This window comes from Salmo trutta, chromosome 15 (assembly GCF_901001165.1).
Source record: "Salmo trutta chromosome 15, fSalTru1.1, whole genome shotgun sequence".
NCBI classification, from domain to species: Eukaryota; Metazoa; Chordata; class Actinopteri; order Salmoniformes; family Salmonidae; genus Salmo; species Salmo trutta.
Window position 1 is genome coordinate 11,607,644 of NC_042971.1, and position 22,533 is coordinate 11,630,176.

General features: G+C 43.4%; 1 protein-coding gene across 5 annotated transcripts in view; it reads right to left on the reverse strand.

The window, feature by feature from the left end:
• The window catches only part of LOC115148485 (actin filament-associated protein 1-like 1), a 35,153-nt gene that overhangs the window by 9,448 nt on the left and 3,172 nt on the right, over positions 1-22,533 (reverse strand). For 3 of the 5 annotated variants that reach the window (XM_029690404.1, XM_029690402.1, XM_029690401.1), the window contains exon 2: positions 45-170. In XM_029690404.1, coding sequence (XP_029546264.1) covers positions 45-170 — 126 coding nt within the window. Of the gene's footprint in view, positions 1-44; positions 171-7,442; positions 7,847-9,300; positions 9,362-22,533 lie in introns of those variants that run through there. The other 2 variants (XM_029690405.1, XM_029690403.1) reach the window with 2 other exon arrangements.

Below are 22,533 nucleotides of genomic sequence, written 5' to 3' on the forward strand. Positions count from 1 at the left end.
CAGAGGGGTTGGGTTAAATGTGGAACACACACACACACACTCACCTGATGGCTGTAGCTGCCCCAGTAGGCTCCGTATCACACTCATCTTCTCTGCTGTGGCTGTGCTCACACTCTCATGGTCCAGCAGCTTCAGCAACACGTCCAGTTCACTCACCAGGTACTCCATCGCTGGGGGGAAAGAAGAACACAGGTCAGAGGTCACGTATGAAACAATGAGTGACAATTTCAAGAGATTGGACAATATAATTACTGAGCAAATCCATATTCATAGGTCAACTTTGTGCTGACAACATAAGTGGCTTTGGGAAGAGCTAACCTCAGATATCTGGTTATATAGACACGGTGGCTGGAAGAACCCAGACCAAATAATAATAGCGTGGGGTCTGGCAGATTAATGCAATAAATGGGTATGATAGTCACAAAAACAGAACCAGTGATTGACAGTCAATTGGGCAAGTCAGGAGTGTTTTTTGGTTGCCCGAAGATTATGATCACTTATGATCACTTACAAATGTTAAGTAGCTCTTTTCACCTACACACAGGGAAATAAATCAGAAAGACCAGACTACTGGAATTATTTGCATCCTGGTTGTTATCAGTAATAAAAAAAAATCACCTGCCCCAGGAAATAGAGCAACCTTTAACGTCTACCCCTGAGAACTTCTCAACAGTGTCCAAATTGTATTTAAATGTTATTTTATTTCACCTTTATTTAACCAGGTAGGCCAGTTGAGAACAAGTTCTCATTTACAACTGCTACCTGGCCAAGATAAAGCAAAGCAGTGCGACAAAAACAACAACACAGAGTTACACATAAACAAACGTACAGTCAATAACACAATAGAAAAATCTATATACAGTGTGTGCAAATGTAGAAGAGAAGGAAGGTAAGGCAATAAATAGGCCATAGAGGTGAAATATGTACAATTTAGCATTAACACTGAAGTGATAGATGTACAGATGACGATGTGCAAGTAGAGATACTGGGGTGCAAAAGAGCAAGAGGATAAGTAACAATATGGGGATGAGGTAGTTGGGTATGCTACTTACAGATTGGCTGTGTACAGGTACAGGTAAGCTGCTCTGACAGATGATGCTTAAAGTTAGAGAGGGAGACATAAGACTCCAGCTTCAGTGATTTTTGCAATTCGTTCCAGTCCTTGGCAGCAGAGAAAATGACATCGCCGAAGTCAAGGATCGGTAGGATAGTCAGTTTTACGAGGATATGTTTGGCAGCATGAGTGAAGGAGGCTTTGTTGCGAAATAGGAGGCCGATTCTAGATTTAATTTTGGATTGGAGATGCTTAATAGGAGTGTTAATGTGAGAGTTTACAGTCTAACCAGACACCTACGTATTGACCGGGGCGGCTCTAGCAGGGCAGAAGTCGGAACCGTCCAGAGTAGTGATGCCGGACAGGCAGGCGGGTGCGGGTAACAATCGGTTGAAGAGCATGCATTTAGTTTTACTAGCATTTAAAAGCAGTTGGAGGCCACGGAAGGAGTGTTGTATGACATTGAAGCTCATTTGGAGGTTTGTTAACACAGTGTCCAAGAAAGGGCCAGTTGTATTATAGAATGGTGTCGTCTGCGTAGAGGTGGATCAGAGAATCCCCAGCAGCAATTGCGAGATCATTGATATATACAGAGATAAGAACCCCGTGGCACCCCCATAAAGACTGGCAGAGGTCCGGACAACAGGCCCTCCAATTTGACACACTGAACTCTATCTGAGAAGTAGTTGGTGAACCAGGCGAGGCAGTCATTTGAGAAACCAAGGCTATTGAGTCTGCCAAAAAGAATGCGGTGATTGACAGAGTCGAAAGCCTTGGCCAGGTCAATGAAGACGGCTGCACAGTACTGTCTTTTATCGATGGCGGTTATGATATTGTTTAGGACCTTGAGAGTGGCTGAGGTGCAACCATGACCAGCTCGGAAACCAGATTGAATAGTGGAGAAGGTACGGTGGGATTCTAAGTGGTTGGTGATCTGTTTGTTAACTTGGCTTTCGAAGATTTTAGAAAGGCAGGGCAGGATGGATATAGGTCTATAACAGTTTGGGTCTAGAGTGTCTCCCCCTTTGAAGAGGGGGATGACCGTGGCAGCTTTCCAATCTTTGGGGATCTCAGACGATACGATAGAGAGGTTGAACAGCCTAGTAATAGGGGTTGCAACAATTTCGGCTGATAATTTTAGAAAGAGAGGGTCCAGATTGAGAGGGCCCAGCTGATTTGTAGGGATCCAGATTTTGCAGCTCTTTCAGAACATCAGCTGTCTGGATTTGGGTGAAGGAGAAGCAGGGGGGCTTGGGCAAGTTGCTGCAGGGGGTGCTGAGCTGTTGGCCGGGGTAGGGGTAGCCAGGTGGAAAGCATGGCCAGCCGTAGAAAAATGCTTATTGAAATGATCGATTATCGTAGATTTATCGGTGGTGACAGTGTTTCCTGGCCTCAGTGCAGTGGGCAGCTGGGAGGAGGTGCTCTTATTCTCCATGGACTTTACAGTGTCCCAAAACCTTTTGGAATTAGTGCTACAGGATGCAAATTTCTGTTTGAAAATGCTAGCCTTAGCTTTCCTAACTGACTGAATATATTGGTTCCTGACTTCCCTGAAAAGTTGCATATAGCGGGGGCTATTCGATGCTAATATAAAACGCCACAGGATGTTTTTGTGCTGGTCAAGGGAGGTCAAGTCTGGCGTGAACCAAGGGCTATATCTGTTCTTAGTTCTACATTTTTTGAATGGGGCATGCTTATTTAAGATGGTGAGGAAAGCACTTTTAAAGAGCAACCAGGCATCCTCTACTGACGGGATGTGTTCAATATCCTTCCAGGACACCCGGGCCAGGTTGATTAGAAAGGCCTGCTCGCTGAAGTGTTTTAGGGAGCGTTGGAAAGTGTTGAGGGGTGGTCGTTTGACCGCGGACCCATCACGCATGCAGGCAATGAGACAGTGATCGCTGAGATCCTGGTTGAAGACAGCAGAGGTGTATTTAGAGGGCAAGTTGGTTAGGATGATATCTAAGAGGGTGCCCATGGTTATGGATTTAGGGTTGTATCTGGTAGGTTCCTTGATAATTTGTGTTAGATTGAGGGCATCTAGTTTAGATTGTAGGACGGCCGTGGTGTTAAGCATATCCCAGTTTAGGTCACCTAACAGTACGAACTCTGAAGATAGATGGGGGGCAATCAATTCACATATGGTGTCCAGGGCACAGCTGGGGGCTGAAGGGAGTTGTTAACAAGCGACAATGGTGAGAGAGTTCTTTCTTGAAAGGTGGATTTTTAAAAGTAGAAGCTCGAATTGTTTGGGCACAGACCTGGATAGTATGACAGAACTCTGCAGGCTATATCTGCAGTAGATTGCAACTCCGCCGCCTTTGGCAGTTCTATCTTGTCGGAAGATGTTATAGTTATGGATGGGAATTTCAGGATTTTGGTGGCCTTCCTAAGCCAGGATTCAGACATGGCTAGAACATCAGGGTTGGCGGAGTGTGCTAAAGCAGTGAATAAAACAAACTTAGGGAGGAGGCTTTTGATGTTAACATGCTTTTACCAAGGCTTTTACGGTTACAGAAGTCAACAAATGAGAGTGCGTGGGGAATGGGAGTGGTGCTGGGGGCTGCAAGGCCTGGGTTAACCTCTACTTCACCAGAGGAATAGAGGAGGAAAAGGATAAGGGTACGGCTAAAGGCTGTAAGAACTGGTCGTCTAGTGCGTTTGGAACAGAAAGTAAAAGGAGCAGATTTCTGGGCGCAGAAGAATAGATTCAAGGCATAATATACAGACAAGGGTATGGTAGGATGTGAGCACAGTGGAGGTAAACCTAGGCATTGAGTGACGATGAGAGAGGTTTTGTCTCTAGAGGCACCAGTTAAGCCAGGTGAAGTCACCGCATGTGTGGGGGGTGGAACAAAAGGGCTATCTAAGGCATATTGGGCAGGGCTCTACAGTGAAATAAGACAATTATCACTAACCAAAACAGCAATAGACAAGGCATATTGACATTAGGGAGAGGCATGTGTAGCCGAGTGATCATAGGGTCCAATGAGTAGCACTAGATGGGTCAGGGAGCCAATTCCGTAGTCACTGCTATGCTAGGCAAGCTGGAGACACGGCGATTCAGACAGCTAGCGGGCCGGGGCTATCAGATGGGCATCCGGCGACGTAGAAATGGAAGAGCCTGTTGAAACCACCTCGGACGGTTACGTCGACAGACCAGTCGTGATGGATCGGCGGGGCTCCGTGTCGGCAGTAAAGGGTCCAGGCCAATTGGTAAAAGAGGTATTGTAGCCCAAGAATTGGCTGGTGGACCTCTTTGGCAAGCCGGGAGGTGGGCCTAGCTCGAGGCTAGCTCCAGGCTAACTGGTGCTTGCTTCGGGACAAGGCATTAACCAGGAGTAGCCACTCGGATAGCAGCTAGCTAACTGCGATGATCCGGTGTAAAAGTTCAGAGCTTGCGGTAGGAATCCGGAGAAAAAAAAAAGAGGTCCGATATGCTCTGGGTTATTATCGCGCTGTGCACACTGGCAGGAATTGACCGGGTTGAGACTGGCTGATGTCCGAGTTAACGGTTAGGACCGCTAGCAGTGGCTAACTGACTACTAGCTAGTTAGCTGGCTAGCTTCTGATCGGGGTCCTGGTTCTAATGTATAAAAATAGCAGATCTGTACCACATTGGGTGAGGCGGGTTACAGGAGAGTATATTCAGTCCGTAGATGGAAAGTGAGATTAAAATATATGAAATATATATGAATAAAACGATATATACATGGGACAGGACGGGACCAGACAGACACACGTCCGACTGCTACACCATCTTGGATTGAATGAAATCCACATTTTGGATGACTTTCCACACCTCTCTTCCTGGCACCCTCAAACCCATGACAGGACCATTTCATTATACAGAAACATCTGTTCATCAGCTACCCTGGTGATCAGTTGTTTCTCTCAGTAGATGAGAGGCTTCACATCTCTTATCTTATCTGTAGTGGGGCATTCCTGGAGCTGAGAGGAGACACCAGAACTTCAGTACCAGGCACTGGACCTGACACACACACACACACACACACACACACACACACACACACACACACACACACACACACACACACACACACACACACACCACAGTGGTATGGAAGAGACTGAAAAACTCAGCATGTGTAGACAGTAATCTCAGTAATCTCAAGACCACCTGTTTTTCTTTGAGGTCTCTGGATCTGAGAGATGTTTTTCCTGGTCTAGAGTAATCACTACAATATGGGACTGTTTCTTTTGCTTTAGTCCAAAAGGTTGTTGTCTTTATCTCTGCTCATAGCAGATCAAATAACCTGTCGGTTAAAGTGTTTCATTTCTCTGCCCACTGGACCTTCACCATGTCTTACACCAACAAACTGAGCAGCTTCAAAGCGCAGACCTGAAGTGTTTTGTGAGCAGATGCCTTCATGTGAGAACAAGTCTAATTGTAAGGTTATGTTAGCACAGTCAGGATCTTCCACAATCTTATTAAAAAACGGTCTGCTCTCTTGAATTTCTGCATTACCAGCAGTTACTCCATCATAACACAACAAAACCATTAGGCCTACCTCTGAAACAAGGGCAAACAAGCACAGCACAAAACACAAACACTATGATTTCATATGATTTCGCAATCCTCTGAAAATAATCCAGTAAGAGTGTTGTTTAGAAGTGGGGGTGCCGTAATGTCTGGGTTGGTCAGAAAGTCAGACGTTGCCTGTTCAGCTTATTTGAACAGTTGAGGCAACATTCAGGTTATACCACACAGAAGACACAAAAGGAACCTAATTAACATGACAGAACTCCAGCATGTAACAACACCGGATGCAGTCATAAAATTGTCTTTCTATGTCTAAAGTGCATTGACTGACAAGAATGTTCATGAGATTAACTTGATGGTTTGTATTAGAACACAGCTATCCAGAGAAACATGGCAGGTATCAAGACGTAAAACAGATATCTCTGTAATAACAACACACCGACATCTCAATGAATGAACACGCAAGGGAAATGAATTGGTCCTATCAAAACAGAAAAGTAGACAGGGTCAGAGATAATTATTTGAGAAAACGTCCACATAGCCTCAGGAAGTGGAGATACGGTGTTCAGTAGGACCTCTGATAAGACTGTACACACGATCTACACACATACAACTACACCACATGGCCGAAAGTATGTGGACACCTACTCGTCGAGTATCTAATTCCAAAATCATGGCCATTAATATGGAGTTAGTCCCCCCTTCACTGCTATAACAGCCTCTAATCTTCTGTGAAGGCTTTCCACTAGCTGTTGGAACATTGCTGCAGGGATATGCTTCCATTCAGCCATAAGAGCATTAGTGAGGTCAAACACTGATGTTGGGTGATTAGGCTGACTTGCAGTCGGTGTTCCAATTCAACCCAAAGGTGTTCAATGGGGTTAAGGTCAGGGCTCTGTGCAGGCCAGTCAAGTTCTTCTACACCAATCTCAACAAACCATTTCGGTATCGACCTCGCTTTGTGCACGGTGGCATTGTCATGCTGAATCAGGAAAGGACCCTCCCCAAACTGTTGCCACAAGTTGGAAGCACAGAATTGTCTAGAATGTCATTGTATGCTTTAGCATTAAGATTTCCCTTCACTGGAACTAAGGGGCCCGAACCATCAAAAACAGCCCCAGACCATTATTCCTCCTCCACCAAACTTTACACTTTGCATTCGGGCAGATAGCATTCTTCTGGCATCCACCAAACCCAGATTTGTCCGTTGGACTGCCAGATGGGGAAATGTGACTCAGAGTCCAATGGCGGCAAGCTTTACACCACTCCAGCCAACTCTTGGCACTGCGCATGGTGATCTTAGGCTTGTGTGCGGCTGCTCGGCCATGGAAACCCATTTCATGAAGCTCCCGACAGACGGTTCTTGTGCTGACATTGCTTCCAGAGGTAGTTTTGAACTCGGTAGTGAGTGTTGCAACCAGGTCCCTTTCTGTGAGCCTGTGTGGCCTACCACTTCGCGGCTGAGCCGTTGTTGCTCCTGGTCGTTTCCACTTCACAATATTAGCACTCACAGTTGACCGGGGCGGCTCTAGCAGGGCAGAAATTTGATGAACTGACTTGTTGGAAAGGTTGTTTGCATCCTATGACAGTGCCACATTGAAAGTCATTGAGCTTTTCAGTATGGGCCATTCTACTGTCAATGTCTGTCTATGTAGATTTCATGGCTGTGTGCTCGGTTTTATACACCTGTCAGCAACGGGTGTGGCTGAAATAGACTAATCCACTAATTTGAAGGCGTGTCCACATACTTTTAGTGTATCTCCAACTCAAATGTTACAGTCCTGAGAGACTGTGACAAACACAACACACACAGACCACTGAGGGACAATAGCGGGCTGCCAAGACCAAGTATAATGCAGGCATGCAGTCAATTTGGTTACTTACCGGCTTCAACAGCTGAAGAGGAAGAGAAGCCCACCATTTTCCAAAAACAGCTCCAGTGAGAATTGCTGTGGTAATCCACACATCAGCTGTGCTTGTCTCTGGGATTGCAGAGCTCTAAACACACAGTTCGGCTGAGGTGTCACTCTCATTCACCCTCACCCTCACTCCCTCTCTCTTTCCCTGGTATTGTGGTATACAGTAGGCTGGGCTCAAATGATTGACTCTCCCGCTGTTACACCCCACCTCCTTTACTCTCTCTTCCTCTCTCTTCCTCCCTCCCTCTCTCTTTCCCGCTGGGGGGTGGAACTACTCAAAAAGACTTTCATCTCTACTTCTCTTTGAGGAGTTCCACTTCTCAGGGTCTGGTCTCTGGTGGTTGAAACTGAATCACACAAAAAAGATGGGGGATGATAGTCAAAGCTCAATGATTTATGAAGTAAGTGACTTCTGCTGGAGATGATGTGATGGGGTTATCGACTGGCAATTACATGACAGATCACTGGGCAATGTCTAAGAAACCACAATGGATGTCTCATTGCATGCATAGTCAGTCAGTAAAAGGTTTCCATCCAACAGGAATAGTGTTGGGTTGGGTTTCTCGCTCCAGAGAAAATATCCGCTGGGGGGTGAGGATGATCCAGTGACCTTGACACTGCTGCCTCTCTCTCTCTCTTTAACTGCTCACCACGCTGACACACTCTGACACGTCCTCACGGCTACAGCCGACACACAAGGAAACCATGGTGACCCCAAAAGCCACTGACTGAGCTGAGCCAAATACCTGCCAATGCACTCACAGCAGGACAGCACTTCCTCCAACTCACTAGACTCAACACTCAGACATACCAGGGAGCTTCATATGCATATGAATCAGCTTCACTGCTCCTTTGGTTCCATCTTAAAAAAAATACTTGTTTGAGTGTGTCTTTAGAGAGACTGTTTGTAAGCTAATGAATGGCTGCTGACTTTTTTTCTCTCACAGAAAGCAGATGGAATTTCACTCTAATTTATTGAGAGACGTTTGAAGGACAGCAGATTGTTTCCACAGAGAATGGTCGGTTTCCTTCCCCTTGAAACAAGGAAATGAAGCCAAACAAAATAAGAAAAAAACGTAGTTCTGCTGCTATACAAAAGAGATATGGGTGTGTGTGTGTGTGTGTGTGTGTGTGTAAGAGAGAGAAAGAGAGAGAGAGAGAGAGTGCATGGATATACCACAGCATGTGTGTATGAGGATACAAGGATGAGGAAAATTAGGAAAAGGGGAGCGGAGCGGAAGCAGGCTAAGCGGTGCGGTAGGATGTGTGTGTTATTTTTGCGGTGCGGGGTGCAATCACAACTCCACAGCCCTGAGTCTCCAGGGGTCCATTGTCTGTGTGTGAACCCTACTGCCTGGGCCAGAGAGAGGCCCTTCCACCCTTCCGCCCAGTTTCCGCACTGCTCGCGTTCCCATGCAACACCCTCAATCCTACACACCTCTGGGAAGTGTGTCAGCCTGCCTGGCCGGGGGATCATGGTGGTGTTACAGTTAGTTTAGTACAGTCACAGTGCTCAGAGAGGCCTCATCTAGTCACGTTCCCCTGCAGCCACACCTACACAGAGTGATTGAACACTATGACTTTTGACCCTTGCCATGGTTCTGTGAGTTCAGGTCAACAAAGCCTTGCCTGTCAACTGTCAACACTCCCAGATCACAGAGCTGTCAGCTAAGACCATGAAACCTGACGTGCACTCTCTCCCCTGAGAACTTTATCCAGTATCATCAAAGTTGGTACAAGTAATGTCAAATCAGCCAACTGACCAGCACTGATGCTACCACTAACAAAGAAACAGACAGCCTCTTATATTTACAAGTACTTACCAAAGATCTTTGTGCTAATCCAACAGAGCCAAAGTAGACTGAGCCAAGAGGTAGTGACAACCGTAATGTCTCCAGTAATTCAACAAAGCTACATCCTACACTGGATAGGTCACACAGAGAGGGGAGGTTATCCTGAGCCTTCATTCAAGCCCCTTGCCCTCAGCCTTTCCGCACCCTAACAATACACCATTGTCCAGACAAGGGCCAAAATTAAACAATGACAACGACAATGCTCTTGAAGAAACGGGGTCAATGCAGTCCGGTGAGTTGTGGTTCTGGTGGCATTGAAACGCGTGGCTTTTTCGTGACTTTCTTTTGCAAATTAATATGAATTAACAAAACGTATTTCTTAAAACTTGTCAATACTTAAACATCCTATGAAGGTGTGGGACATTCATTGGGTGACAATAAATAACTAGTAGGTCTATTAAACTCCAGCAGCTAGAATTTGTCCATCCACAATTCAGCTGTGGGAACATGGCGGCTCTCAACACCAGACAACAGAAAGAGCTGGCCGCTACTATACTTGAGATTGTTCGTGAGGAGATTATATCTGCCCTCGATTTACAAATAAAACCAGTGATTGAATCATTGGCAGTGCTCACTGCTAAAGTGGATACCTATTCAACCAAAGTGGAAAGTCTGGAGAAGACAGCCAATGTGACAGAGGTGCGACTCCATGACCTGGAAACAGCACAAGCTAAGTTGGAAGGAAAAACACAAACTCCTAAAAGAGAAAACGGAATCGCTTGAAAATCATTCCCGTAAATTCATGGGACCCAGCTCTCGTATGTGTGATTGTGCGGATCCACAGCATTGAAGTCAAGTGGCGAATTGTTTACCTTGCAGCGGAATACGGGGGTCTGACCTATGCAGGGAAGAGGATCAGCATCTACCCAGACCTAAGTGCCAAATTGCTAAAAAGAGGGAGAACAACAACGAGGTGAGATCCCGGCTACGCAAGCTAAGACTGAGACGCAGGTATGCTATCCAATATTGTGGATAGCATACCTGAATAATGAGCCAGTCATGAGGTTCCATCTGTCGGCTTGTCCCCTTGTGTGTTGGGTTTGATGTGCTCATCGAAGAAGTCTTGAGAATCCTTGGCAGTGGAAAACGTGTGTTGTGTTCTGAAAGGTCAAGATGAGTTTTGTCAAGTGGTGGATGAAGCCGCATCTCAGTCCTAGCCTATGGCTATGGTGCTGCCCTCAGCATAAGGCAGTGAGGAGGACCCCCCCTCATGTACAAGGAACAATATTACTATTATCGCTGAGCAATGAACTTGTTACAATTATATTGGCTAAGGTCCAGGACATTTACACAGTGATTACACCATGCCAATTAATGAACAATCGACAAAATATGGATCCTACAGCGATCATATTTTTAACTGGTTAGGCATTAGGCTTGCATATCAGTCATATCTTCTTTTTGTTTCATTTTAATTATATTTTTCTTCATTACCCACCCTTACTCGTCAAGACCAAACATTTGGTCATTACCCACTCGTCATTATGTTACAACCTTGTCATTATAGTACAGGGCGGGGGGATCTGGGGAGGGAGGGATGGGAGCTAGGGAGGAGGGGAGCTGGGGAAGGGGGGCCAGGGGGAATGGTTTACAGAGAGGGGCTTCTGGGTGGGGAGCGACCAATGAGTAGGTTTCCCTGTGGGTCCTGCTTTTTAATTACATTTTAACAATGGCAACACTAGCCTGACAAGCCTTAATATTCCTATAAAATATTCCAGCTGTCTTGATATCCTAGCAAGAAACCATATTGATGTAGCAATGCGCCAAGAAACACACCTGCTCCAAAAGGACACACATAGAAACTGGCTAATGGTTCATCAGCCCCAAACAAAACTGGGTGTAATCATAAAGATACATAAGAAACTCAAAATCACCATCCTTGGTAAAGGCCAAGACCAAGAAGGAAGAATCACCTTCATTAAATGTTTCCATAATGGAAAGAAAAATGTCTTTATTAATGTGTATGCTCCAAATTCATTTGATCCATTTTTTGTAATTCTCTGAACACTATATTGTTAGAATTAAACTGAATTCCAGTCGGTGATTGGGACAGACATGAATGACAGACATGAATGCCAAATCTAGACTAACTACAACCTACAGGCAACCCAGGCTCTCCAACATCTACTCTCTGATTACATACTCATTGAAGCCTGGCGAGCTCATAACCCTAAACAAAAGACTACACTTTCAATTCAAACAGACACAAAACATTTTCCTGAATCAATTTCATATCACTCTTAGAAAAAAAGGTGCTATCTAGAACCTAAAAGGGTTGTTCAGCTGTCCCCATTGGAGAACCCTTTGAAGAACCCTTTTTGGTTCCAGGTAGAACCCTTTTGGGTTCCATGTAGACCCCTTTCCACACAGGTTTCTACCTGGAACCAACAAGGGTTCTACTTGGAACCAAAAAGGGTTATCCTATTGGGACTGCCGAAGAACCCTTTCGGAACCCTTTTTTGTAAGAGTGTTTCTTTCATCAATAAAATTGAAATTCGACACACGAGCCTATCTGATGATCATGCTTATTACTGCAAGATACACATTTCAGAATCTCCTCAAAAATGGTGCTTTAATGTTTGCTTACTACAAAATCCTACTTTCAGTGAACAATTTGAAACGGAATTGAATGAATTCATAATGATTAACAAAAATGACGTCGACGATCCCTGGATTTTATGGGACGCCATTTAAAGGTTTATTAAAAACAATGAAACTGTAACGAGTGTCATAATGATTGGACCAAGTTGCAGCGGGAACGTGTATACTCATCCCAATAAACTAATCCCAATAAACTAAACATAGAACTAAACAACCTAGATCTAACTCTTACATAATAACATAACCCAACAAACCCAGAACCACATAAAACAAACACCCCCTGCCACGTCCTGACCAAACTACAATAACAAATAACCCCTTTACTGGTCAGAACGTGACAGAAACTTTGTTTGAATTTGGGCTGAATAAACCACAATTAAAGAAGATATAAGAATTGCAAAAGTTATTAGCGACATACGAGCATTCTCAACAAAAACGTTTTTCAGACCAGGAAGCGACTACTCTCTTCAAAGTCAAGACAGAACAAAATCTATTGATAGACAGAGAGCAGAATTTGACATCCATCAAGTTAGACCCAACCATTACTTCCATGTAATCGACCCAGTCGTCTACTGGATAACAAGCTTTGTAGTAATGATCAATTAGTGGATATTGCAACTATTGAATCTGAATCGTGTAAATTACTATCAGAACCCAAATAAATCAACCAAAGATTCTCCAGTTTAAAGAATTGTACATCTCTCATTGTAAATCCACACCAAGCCAGATTGAGTCAATTTTAAAAGATATAAGAACTCCTCTTCTCTCAACTGAGGAAGATGGCTTGCTGGGAGACCAAATCTCTCTCCATTAACTGAAAATGGCATTGGATAACATAAAGGCAAATCACTTGGTTTGAACGCTATTCCTCCTGAAGAACACAGACACTGGACAGAGGAACTCATCCCGGATTCGCCTCTTCACTGTTGACGTTGAGACTGGTGTTTTGCGGGTACTATTTAATGAAGCTGCCAGTTGAGGACTTCTGTTGAGGCATCTGTTTCTCAAACTAGGTACTCTAATATACTTGTCCTCTTGCTCAGTTGTGCACCGGAGCCTCCCACTCCTCTTTCTGTTCTGGTTCGAGACAGTTTGTGCTGTTCTGTGAAGGGAGTAGTACACAGCGTTGTACGAGATCTTCAGTTTCTTTGCAATTTCTCGCATGGAATAGCCTATGTAGATATTCCATTAAAAATCTGCCGTTTCCAACTACAATAGTCATTTACAACATTAACAATGTCTACACTGTATTTCTGATCATTTGAATGTTATTTTAATAGACAAAAATGTGCTTTTCTTTCAAAAACAAGGACATTTCTAAGTGACCCCAAACTTTGACCGGTAGTTTATATATACACTTCATGACCAAAAGTATTTGGACACATGCTCCCTGAACATCTCATTCCAAAATCATGGGCAATAATATGTAGTTGGTCCCCCCTTTGCTGCTATAACAGCCTCCACTCTTCTGGGAAGGGACTTGCTCCCATTCAGCCACAAGAGCAGTAGTGAGGTCAGGCACTGATATTGGGTGATTAGGCCTGGCTCGCAGTCGGCGTTCCAATTGATCCCAAAGGTATTCGTTGGAGTTGAGGTCAGGGCTCTGTGTAGGCCAGTCGATCTCGACAAACCATTTCTGTATGGACCTCGCTTTGTGCACGGGGGCATTGTCATGCTGAAACAGGAAAGGGGCCTTCCCCAAACTGTTGCCAAAAAGTTGGAAGCACAGCATTGTCTAGAATGTCATTGTATGCTGTAGCGTTAAGATTCTCCTTCACTGGAACTAAGGGGCCTGGCCCAAACCATGAAAAATAGCCCCAGACAATTATTCCTCCGCCACCAAACTTTACAGTTGGCACTATGCATTCGGGCAGGTAGCGTTCACCTGGCATCTGCCAAACCCAGATTCGTCCATCGGACTGCCAGATGAAGATGCATGATTCATCATTCCAGAGACCGCGTTTACACTTCTCCAGAGTCCAATGGTGGCGAGCTTTACACCACTCCAGCCAATGCTTGGCATTGCGCATGGTGATCATTAAGCTCCCGATGAACAGAGGCAGTTTGGTAGTGAATGTTGCAACCGAGGACAGACGGTTTTTACACGCTAAACGCTTCAGCACTCGGCGGTCCCATTCTGTGAGCTTGTGTGGCCTACCACTTCGTGGCTGAGCCGTTGTTGCTCCTAGATGTTTTCACTTCACAATAACTATCAGGATAAAGGTAAAACCCAGATGCAGACTGTGTCGAAGTAACAATGTTTATAACAGGGGCAGAGGTACAGGATGGCAGGTAGGCTAATGGGCACGCAGAATGGTCAGGTGGGCGGGCTCAGGTTCAGGAAAGGCAAAGGTCAAAACCAGGAGGACAAGAAAAGAGAGACTGGGGGAAAGCAGGTGCTGATACAAAAAACCGCTGGTTGACTTGACAAACAAGACAAACTGGCAACAGACAAACAGAGAACTGTATAAATACACAGGGAATAATGGGGAAGATGGGCAACACCTGGTGGGGGGTGGAGACAATCACAAAGACAGGTGAAACAGATCAGGGTGTGACAATAACAGCACTTACAGTTGCCAGAGGCAGCTCTAGCAGGGCATAAATTTGACAAATAGATTTGTTGGAAAGGTGGCAACCTATGGCGGTGCCACGTTGAAAGTCACTGAGCCTTCAGTAAGACAATTCTACTGACAATGTTTGTCTATGGAGATAGCATGTTTGTGTGCTCGATTTTATACACCTGTCAGCAATGGGAGTGGCTGAAATAGCCAAATGCACTAATTTGAAGGGGTGTCCACATATATATATATATATACACTTTTGGAATATTATAGCCTGTCTGATTTTTCCGCTCACACAAAAAAAGAAAGAGCGACAAGGCAATGTTAGAAACTAGAAAAAAAACAACACAAACATACACACACACTGTAGCTGATATGTGCAGAGGCGTTGGGAGGCAGCTGTGTGCTGTCCAGAGGCATCCATCGGCATTATGGGTACATGGATATTAAATCAAACAACAATGTAGTTCAAGAAATAGAGTTAATAAAATATTTACTAAATAAATCTAATCAATCAAAAAGTAACACAATACATTTCCATAGCAATAACGAGGCTATATACAGGGGGTACCGGTACCGAGTCAATGTGCGGGGGGTACAGGTTAGTCGAGGTAATTTGTAAAGTGACTATGCATAGATAATAAACAGCGAGTAGCAGCAGTGTAAAAACAAAGGGGGTGGGGTGTGGGGGTCAATGTAAATAGTCCGGGTGGATAAATTGTTCAGCAGTCTTATGGCTTGGGGGTAGAAGCTGTTAAGGAGCCTTTGGTCTTAGACTTGGCGCTCCAGTACCGCTTGCTGTGCGGTAGCAGAGAGAACAGTCTATGACTAGGGTGGCTGGACTCTCTGACAATTTTTTGGGCCTTCCTCTGACACTGCCTAGTATATAGGTCCTGGATGTCAGGAAGTTTGACCCCAGTGATGCACTGGGTCGTAGGCACTTCCCTATGTAGTGCCTTACTGTCAGATGCCGAGCAGTTGCCATACCAGGCGGTGATGCAATCAGTCAGGATGTTCTCGATTGTACAGCTGTAGAACTTTTTGAGGATCTGGGGACCCACGCCAAATCTTTTCAGTCTCCCGATGGGGAAAATGTGATGTCATGCCCTCTTCACAACTGCCTTGGTATGTTTGGACCACGATAGTTTGTTGGTGATGTGGACACCAAGGAACTTGAAACTCTCGACCCGCTCCACTTCAGTCCCGTCGATGTTAATGGGGGCCTGTTCGGCTCTCCTTTTCCCATAGTCTTCGATCAGCACCCCATGTCATGCAGCTGAGATTTCCAGTCTAGGCTGATGAAGCAGCTTCTATCAACCCTTTTGCTTCTTATTCCTATACACTCGTCCCTACAACATCCAAAATGCACTTCATCATCACCTTCATCCCATCACCTTCTTTTACCTTTGCATCGCACAAAAGATCAGCTGATTCTATCTCTGTCTGTGAGTCTTAATGATATCACATTACTGTATGTCTCCTATCTCACTGTCCAGTAATGTGCTCTCCAGACCAAAGCTTAGTGAGATATATCTGCACACAACGATGGTCTCCAGTCTAGGAGAAGAGCGAGCGATGTGCGAGAGCTGAGGGGAAAGAGAGCTATGTGGTCTGGTTTGACCTGCCCTGTCCTCCCTACAGTACACAACCAAGGACAGGACAGACTCCCTCTGAAGATGCATATCAGCTGTTGCAGGAAAGAGGCTTGCTGTTCATCACACATAGGGAGGACTGCAGAGGGATCCACAGAGAGGGCCTTTGTGCAACTAGAGTCCGGTCACATGGAGGCCACATGGCCCTCGTGGGAGGGAGGATGTAATTCAATGTTGACAACAACAACAAGTTGGACTGGGTCAATCACAGATCTCAGACAGACAACAGGCCACAGCACTCAGAGGGAGGGGAAGAACAGGACAGCATTGTAGGATGACATTGGCTACACGTGTCATTACATAGTATTGACACCAGGGCAGTCCTCAGAAGATTAAAAGGCAGTAAGAACAGAAGTGAAGCACGTTCAGGAGATAAGAGATATTTCCTGAGAACATCCATCTCCCAGAGGTGGTCTATACAACAACTGGTCAGTGTGACTGATTTTGAGTCTTCAGGAAGTCTACAAAAAATGTTTACTTTGGCCGCATCCTCATTGTCAAGACACCACATTGCAAGAACAACACACCATAGCATCAGCTATTTTTACCATCTCAGTTGTTTTTGTGAATGTCTCTATTTAGACTCAGGATGCTGCTCTCCCATTATTTCAACACAAAACGGTTAGCTGCACATCAACAGGAAGTTTGTGACAATGCTCTGCAGAGGACAGACCTATTTATCAGCAGCACAGCCATGATAGACACTACTGGACCTCCTCTGTCCAGAGGCACAGCCTGTCCTGCTCCTGCTACACTGACCCCAAGAGAGAATGATTCCCCTAGTATTCCCTCTCCCCCCCCCCATTCCTCACAAAACGCTTTTTAGACCATACTGCCGAAGAATGGAAGAGATTCAAGAGTATGTGTGTGTGTGTGTGTGTGTTTGTGAGTGGATAGACTCCCCAGCTAAAGACCCAGTCATGAGACCTCAACCATGCAGTCATGGGAGTTATATTTGTACATTTGCAGGACAACACCCCCAACAGATCCACTGAGATGGAGGAATACTGCGAAGTCTAGAATATGCTGCACACACACACATTACACAGTATAACCGACATACTTGAGAAGTGAACAGTGAGGATGGTTGTGTAATGGGCTTCCTGGGGCGCTTTGTGAGATTTGAGGAGGGAATTGAAATCATTCATAAAATGTCTCCAAACCTCTTAGGGATGTGCGTGTTTGAACAGCTCTCTCTATGTCTCTTATCGTTATTCTACACCCTGCTTGGCTATCCGTGACACTCTCAGAGGTTAGAGGAGGGACAAGTCATGAAAATTAGGTCTCAGTTCAGCAAACTCCCATCTATGATCATGATTAATAAAAACAGCCCAGTCAGAGTATCTCAGCCTCCCCTGCTCTGGGCCTTGACCTTGGGGTCAGCAGATACAGAGTGCCCCTTCATGCATTGGGGGCATGAGCCAAAGTGTGGCGGGCCACTCTCGGACAAAGACCACTTCGGCTCTTACATCTCTATTCATATGTCCATAATAGCATATGATTTCACCCTGCCTCTATGTGAGAGAGAGCTGTTGGTCAGGCTGGTCTCAGCAGGCATTCCAGTGTGTGAGACAGACAGTGTTAGGCTGTCAGGCCTTATGAGCAGCAGAAGACTGGGGGCTTTGTCTCTGTGGCCTAGGGTATTTATAGGAGTGTGCCATGTGCACAGCTGTGAGAGGGGTCTCAATCCAGAACCACTCGATGAATCCTCGACGATAACCACCAAAATACTGTGCCTCAAAATATGTACAACTCTATCAGAATTGACCTACCATGTGCAGTGGCTTTTGGTGTATATTATATAAGTAGGACCCCGTTTTTCCAAGTCGGGTAACGTGTTCAGGAGAAGAAAGAAAAAAAACAGGGCCCCAGTTAAGATTCAGAAGGAAATACCTTTTCATGCCCCACAGAATTATATACTGTAACATTCTGCAGTAGATCACACTCTGTAGACATTCCTAAATCAACCAGCACTATAATGTTTATCCAAAGTCCCCGTCCTGTGAGACATCTCTTGTCCACTTTTACATTCAAGTTCAATTCGACTCCACTCCAACTTTGATGTGTTTTTACATACATGTGTATTGATGTGTCCCAAGTGAGTGTGAACTTCTCTCAGCGCTCAGTGCATAGGTGGAGACCTTTGAGTTAAGCTTCTTTTATTTGGACAAGGAGAACATGAATCACATATTTATTCTAATGGGACTTATGGTGCACTCTAAAAAACCCAACTGAAACATTTGGATTTGAAAGGACAGCAGGTGCAGGCACTTAACTGAAAAATGTAAAGATCTCCTCAATTTAAGGTACGGTTTGTCCCTTGTAGGATCTAAATTGATATTGTTTTATGAAGATACCATCTATCTTTTCATATTTGTGCAAATCTTTCTAAAAACAGAAAATGGACACAATTCAATAGATATCAATCAACAAAGAGGTAAGAATATGTACTGTAGGCTATACGAATATGTTGAAGGCTAGCTGTATTGGGTGGAGATGACTGAACTGCTCACTTTTGTGTCTGCAGGTATACAGACGAGGAGGCATACAAAGGACTGTCAACTGGTATTGGTATGTTATGCAGATCACATTTACCATCCTCCACCCTTACCTCTTCAATGAATATTTTATTTTCACCTTTATTTAACCAGGTAGGCAAGTTGAGAACAAGTTCTCATTTACAATTGCGACCTGGCCAAGATAAAGCAAAGCAGTTCGACAACATACAAAAACACAGAGTTACACATGGAGTAAAACAACATACAATCAATGATGCAGTAGAAAAAAAATAAGACTATATACAATGTGAGCAAATGATGTGCGATAATGGAGGTAAAGGCAAAAAAAAATGCCATGGTGGCAAAGTAAATAAAGTATGGCAAGAAAAAACACTGGAATGGTAGATTTGTAGTTTGAAGAAAGTTAAAAGTTAAAATATAAATAATATGGTGCAAAGGAGCAAAATAAATAAAATAAATAAATACAGTAGGGGAAAAGGTAGTAGTTTGGGCTCAATTAAAGATGGGCTATGTACAGGTGCAGAGATCTGTGAGCTGCTCTGACAGCTGGTGCTTAAAGCTAGTGAGGGAGATAAGTGTTTCCAGTTTTAGAGATTTTTGTAGTTCGTTCCAATCATTGGCAGCTGAGAACTGAGAATATCTGAGAATATCACATAGGCCTCTACATTCTGGACAAGCTATACCGTTTTTTTCATTCACCACAGAAACCAAGGTATGAATACTGTCGTGTGCATGTTTTGTTAATCATCTGTATAATGACTATTTTTTGGGATTGACAGACTTCACCCTCCCTACATCTCTGATGAATATAACAGGAAACCTGTTTGATCACCATGCACTGCAAAATCATTCTGGCTATGGATATGGAGAACATCAACACATTAACATCAACACGCCAGAGGATATACCCATTGGACGTGGATCTCTGCTGGAAGTTTACCTCATATTTGGATTTATTTTATTCAGCTTTGCCACTAAAATCATAAGAAACACTGACAAGTAAAATATTGTGTTTATTGTTGTTATTGTCATGTGTATTATTATTATTAATAATAATGATGATAATAATAATGGGGGGTAGTTAAAAAAATGATCCCCAAAAGGTTCTTCAAAAAGTTCTTCAAGGATCCATTAAACAGGTTCTTCGAAGAACTTATAGGGTTCCCCCACAGTTTCAATTTTAAGGACCCCTAACGGATACTCCAGGAACTTTTTGTGTGGGAGTGATTGTTTTGTTATTAATGTTTTCCATATGTTAATGACTGGACCTCTCAAAAGGTCTTCCAAAGAGGAACAATAAGCCTTTGAGCTCAGAGCAGGTTCAAATCAAATCAAAAACAATATCATTGGTCACGTACACATTTTTTACAGACGTTACCACAGGTGCAGCGAAATGCTTATGTTTCTAGCTCCAACAGTGTGGTAACAACTAACAATACAAAACAATACACACACACACACACACACACACACACACACATCTCAAAACATTCAAAGAAAGGAATTAAGAAATATCAGAACGAGCGATTGCAGAGTCAGGAATATACATATCTATGTATATGGTGGTGTGTATAGACGGTATGGACAGTATATGAATAAAAAAGGTGAGTACAGCAGTAGTTATATAGCATGGTGTGTATAGACAGTATGGCCAGTATATGAATAGAAAAGGTGAGTACAACAGTAGTTATATAGCATGGTGTGTATAGACAGTATGGACAGTATATGAATAAAAAAGGTGAGTACAGCAGTAGTTATATAGCATGGTGTGTATAGACAGTATGGCCAGTATATGAATAGAAAAGGTGAGTACAACAGTAGTTATATAGCATGGTGTGTATAGACAGTATGGACAGTATATGAATAGAAAAGGTGAGTACAGCAGTAGTTATATAGCATGGTGTGTATAGACAGTATAGACAGTATATGAATAGAAAAGATGTCACGTCCTGACCAGTGAAAGAGGTCATTTGCCATAGTAGTATGGTCAGGGCGTGGCAGGGGGGTTTGTTTTGTATGTATTTTTGGTTTTCTGTTTCTTTGAGGGTTTTTCTAGTATTCTTTTCTATGCTTCGTTTTCCATGTTTGGCCGAGTATGGTTTCCAATCAGAGGCAGGTGTCTTTCGTTGTCTCTGATTTGGAAGCCATACTTATAAGCAGCCTGTTTTCCTTTGGGTTTTGTGGGTGGTTGCTTTCTGTTTAGTGTGTGAGTATACCTGACAGAACTGTTTGGCTGTCCTTTGTTTTTTCTTTGTGAAGTGCTTTCATTCAAAATAAAAGATGAGCACTCAACACGCTGAGCCTTGGTCCGTTCACTGCGACGTCTGTGACAGTACAGCAGTAGTTACAGTATCTTCAGAAGGTATCCACACCCCTTGACTTTTTCCACATTTTGTTGTGTTACAGCCTGAATTTTAAATGGATTCAATTGAGATAATGTCAAAGTGGAATTATGTTTTTAGAAATGTTTATAAATTAATAAAAAAAGCCTATATTAGTTCAGGAGTAAACATGTGCTTAACAAGTAACACAATGTTGCATGGACTCACCCTGTGTGCAACAATAGTGTTTAACATGATTTGTGAATGGCTACCTCATCTCTGTACCTCATACATACAATTATCTGTAAGATCCCTCAGTCGCGCAGTGAATTTCAAACACAGATTCAACCACAAAGACCAAGGATGTTTTCCAATGCCTCATAAAGGGCACCTATTGCAGATCTTGAATATCCCTTTGAGCATGGTGAAGTTAATAATTAGACTTTAGATGGTGTATCAATACAACCAGTCACTACAAAGATACAGGTGTCCTTCCTAACTCAGTTGCCAGAAAGGAAGGAAACCGCTCAGGGATTTCACCATGACTTTAAAACAGTCAGAGTTTAATGGCTGTGATAAGAGAAAAGTGAGGATGGATCAACAGCATTGTAGTTACATCACAATACTAACCTAAATGACAGTGAAAAGAAGGAAGCCTGTACAGAATAAAAATATTTGAAAACATGCATCCTGTTTGCAATAAGGCACTAAAGTAAAACAGCAAAAAAAATTGATAATAAATGAACTTTATGTCCTGAATACAAAGCATTATGTTTGGGGAAAATACAACACAACACATCACTGAGTACCACTCTTCATATTTTCAAGCATGGTAAGCATGGTGGTGGCTGCATCATGTTATGGTTATGCTTGTCATCGGAAAGGACTAGGGAGTTTTTTTAGGATACAAATAAACAGAATAGAGCTAAGCACAGGCAAAATCCTAGAGGAAAACCTGGTTCAGTCTGCTTTCCAACAGACACTGGGAGACAAATTCACCTTTCAGCAGGACAATAACATCAAACAAAAGGCCAAGTATACAATGGAGTTGTTTACCAAGATGACAATGAATGTTCCTGAGTGGCCTAGTTACAGTTTTGACTTAAATCTACTTGAAAATCTATGGCAAGACTTGAAAATGGTTATCTAGCAATGACCAACAACCAACTTGACAGAGCTTCAATCATTTTTAAAAGAATAATGGGCAAATATTGTACAATCCAGGTTTGCAAAGCTCTTAGAGACTTACCCAGGAAGACTCACAGCTGTAATCAATGCCAAAGGTGATTGTAACATGTATTGACTCAGGGGTGTGAATACTTATGTAAATGAGATATTTCTGGATTGAATTTTCAATATATAAAAAAAAAATCTAAAAACATGTTTTCACTTTGAGCTATTTGCAGCAATGGGCTATTGTGTGTAGACGGCTAAACAAATATATATTTAATCCATTTTGAATTCAGGCTGTAAGACAACAAAATGTGAAATAATTTAAGAGGTATGAATAATTTCTAGAATACAGTATATATACACTGAGTATACC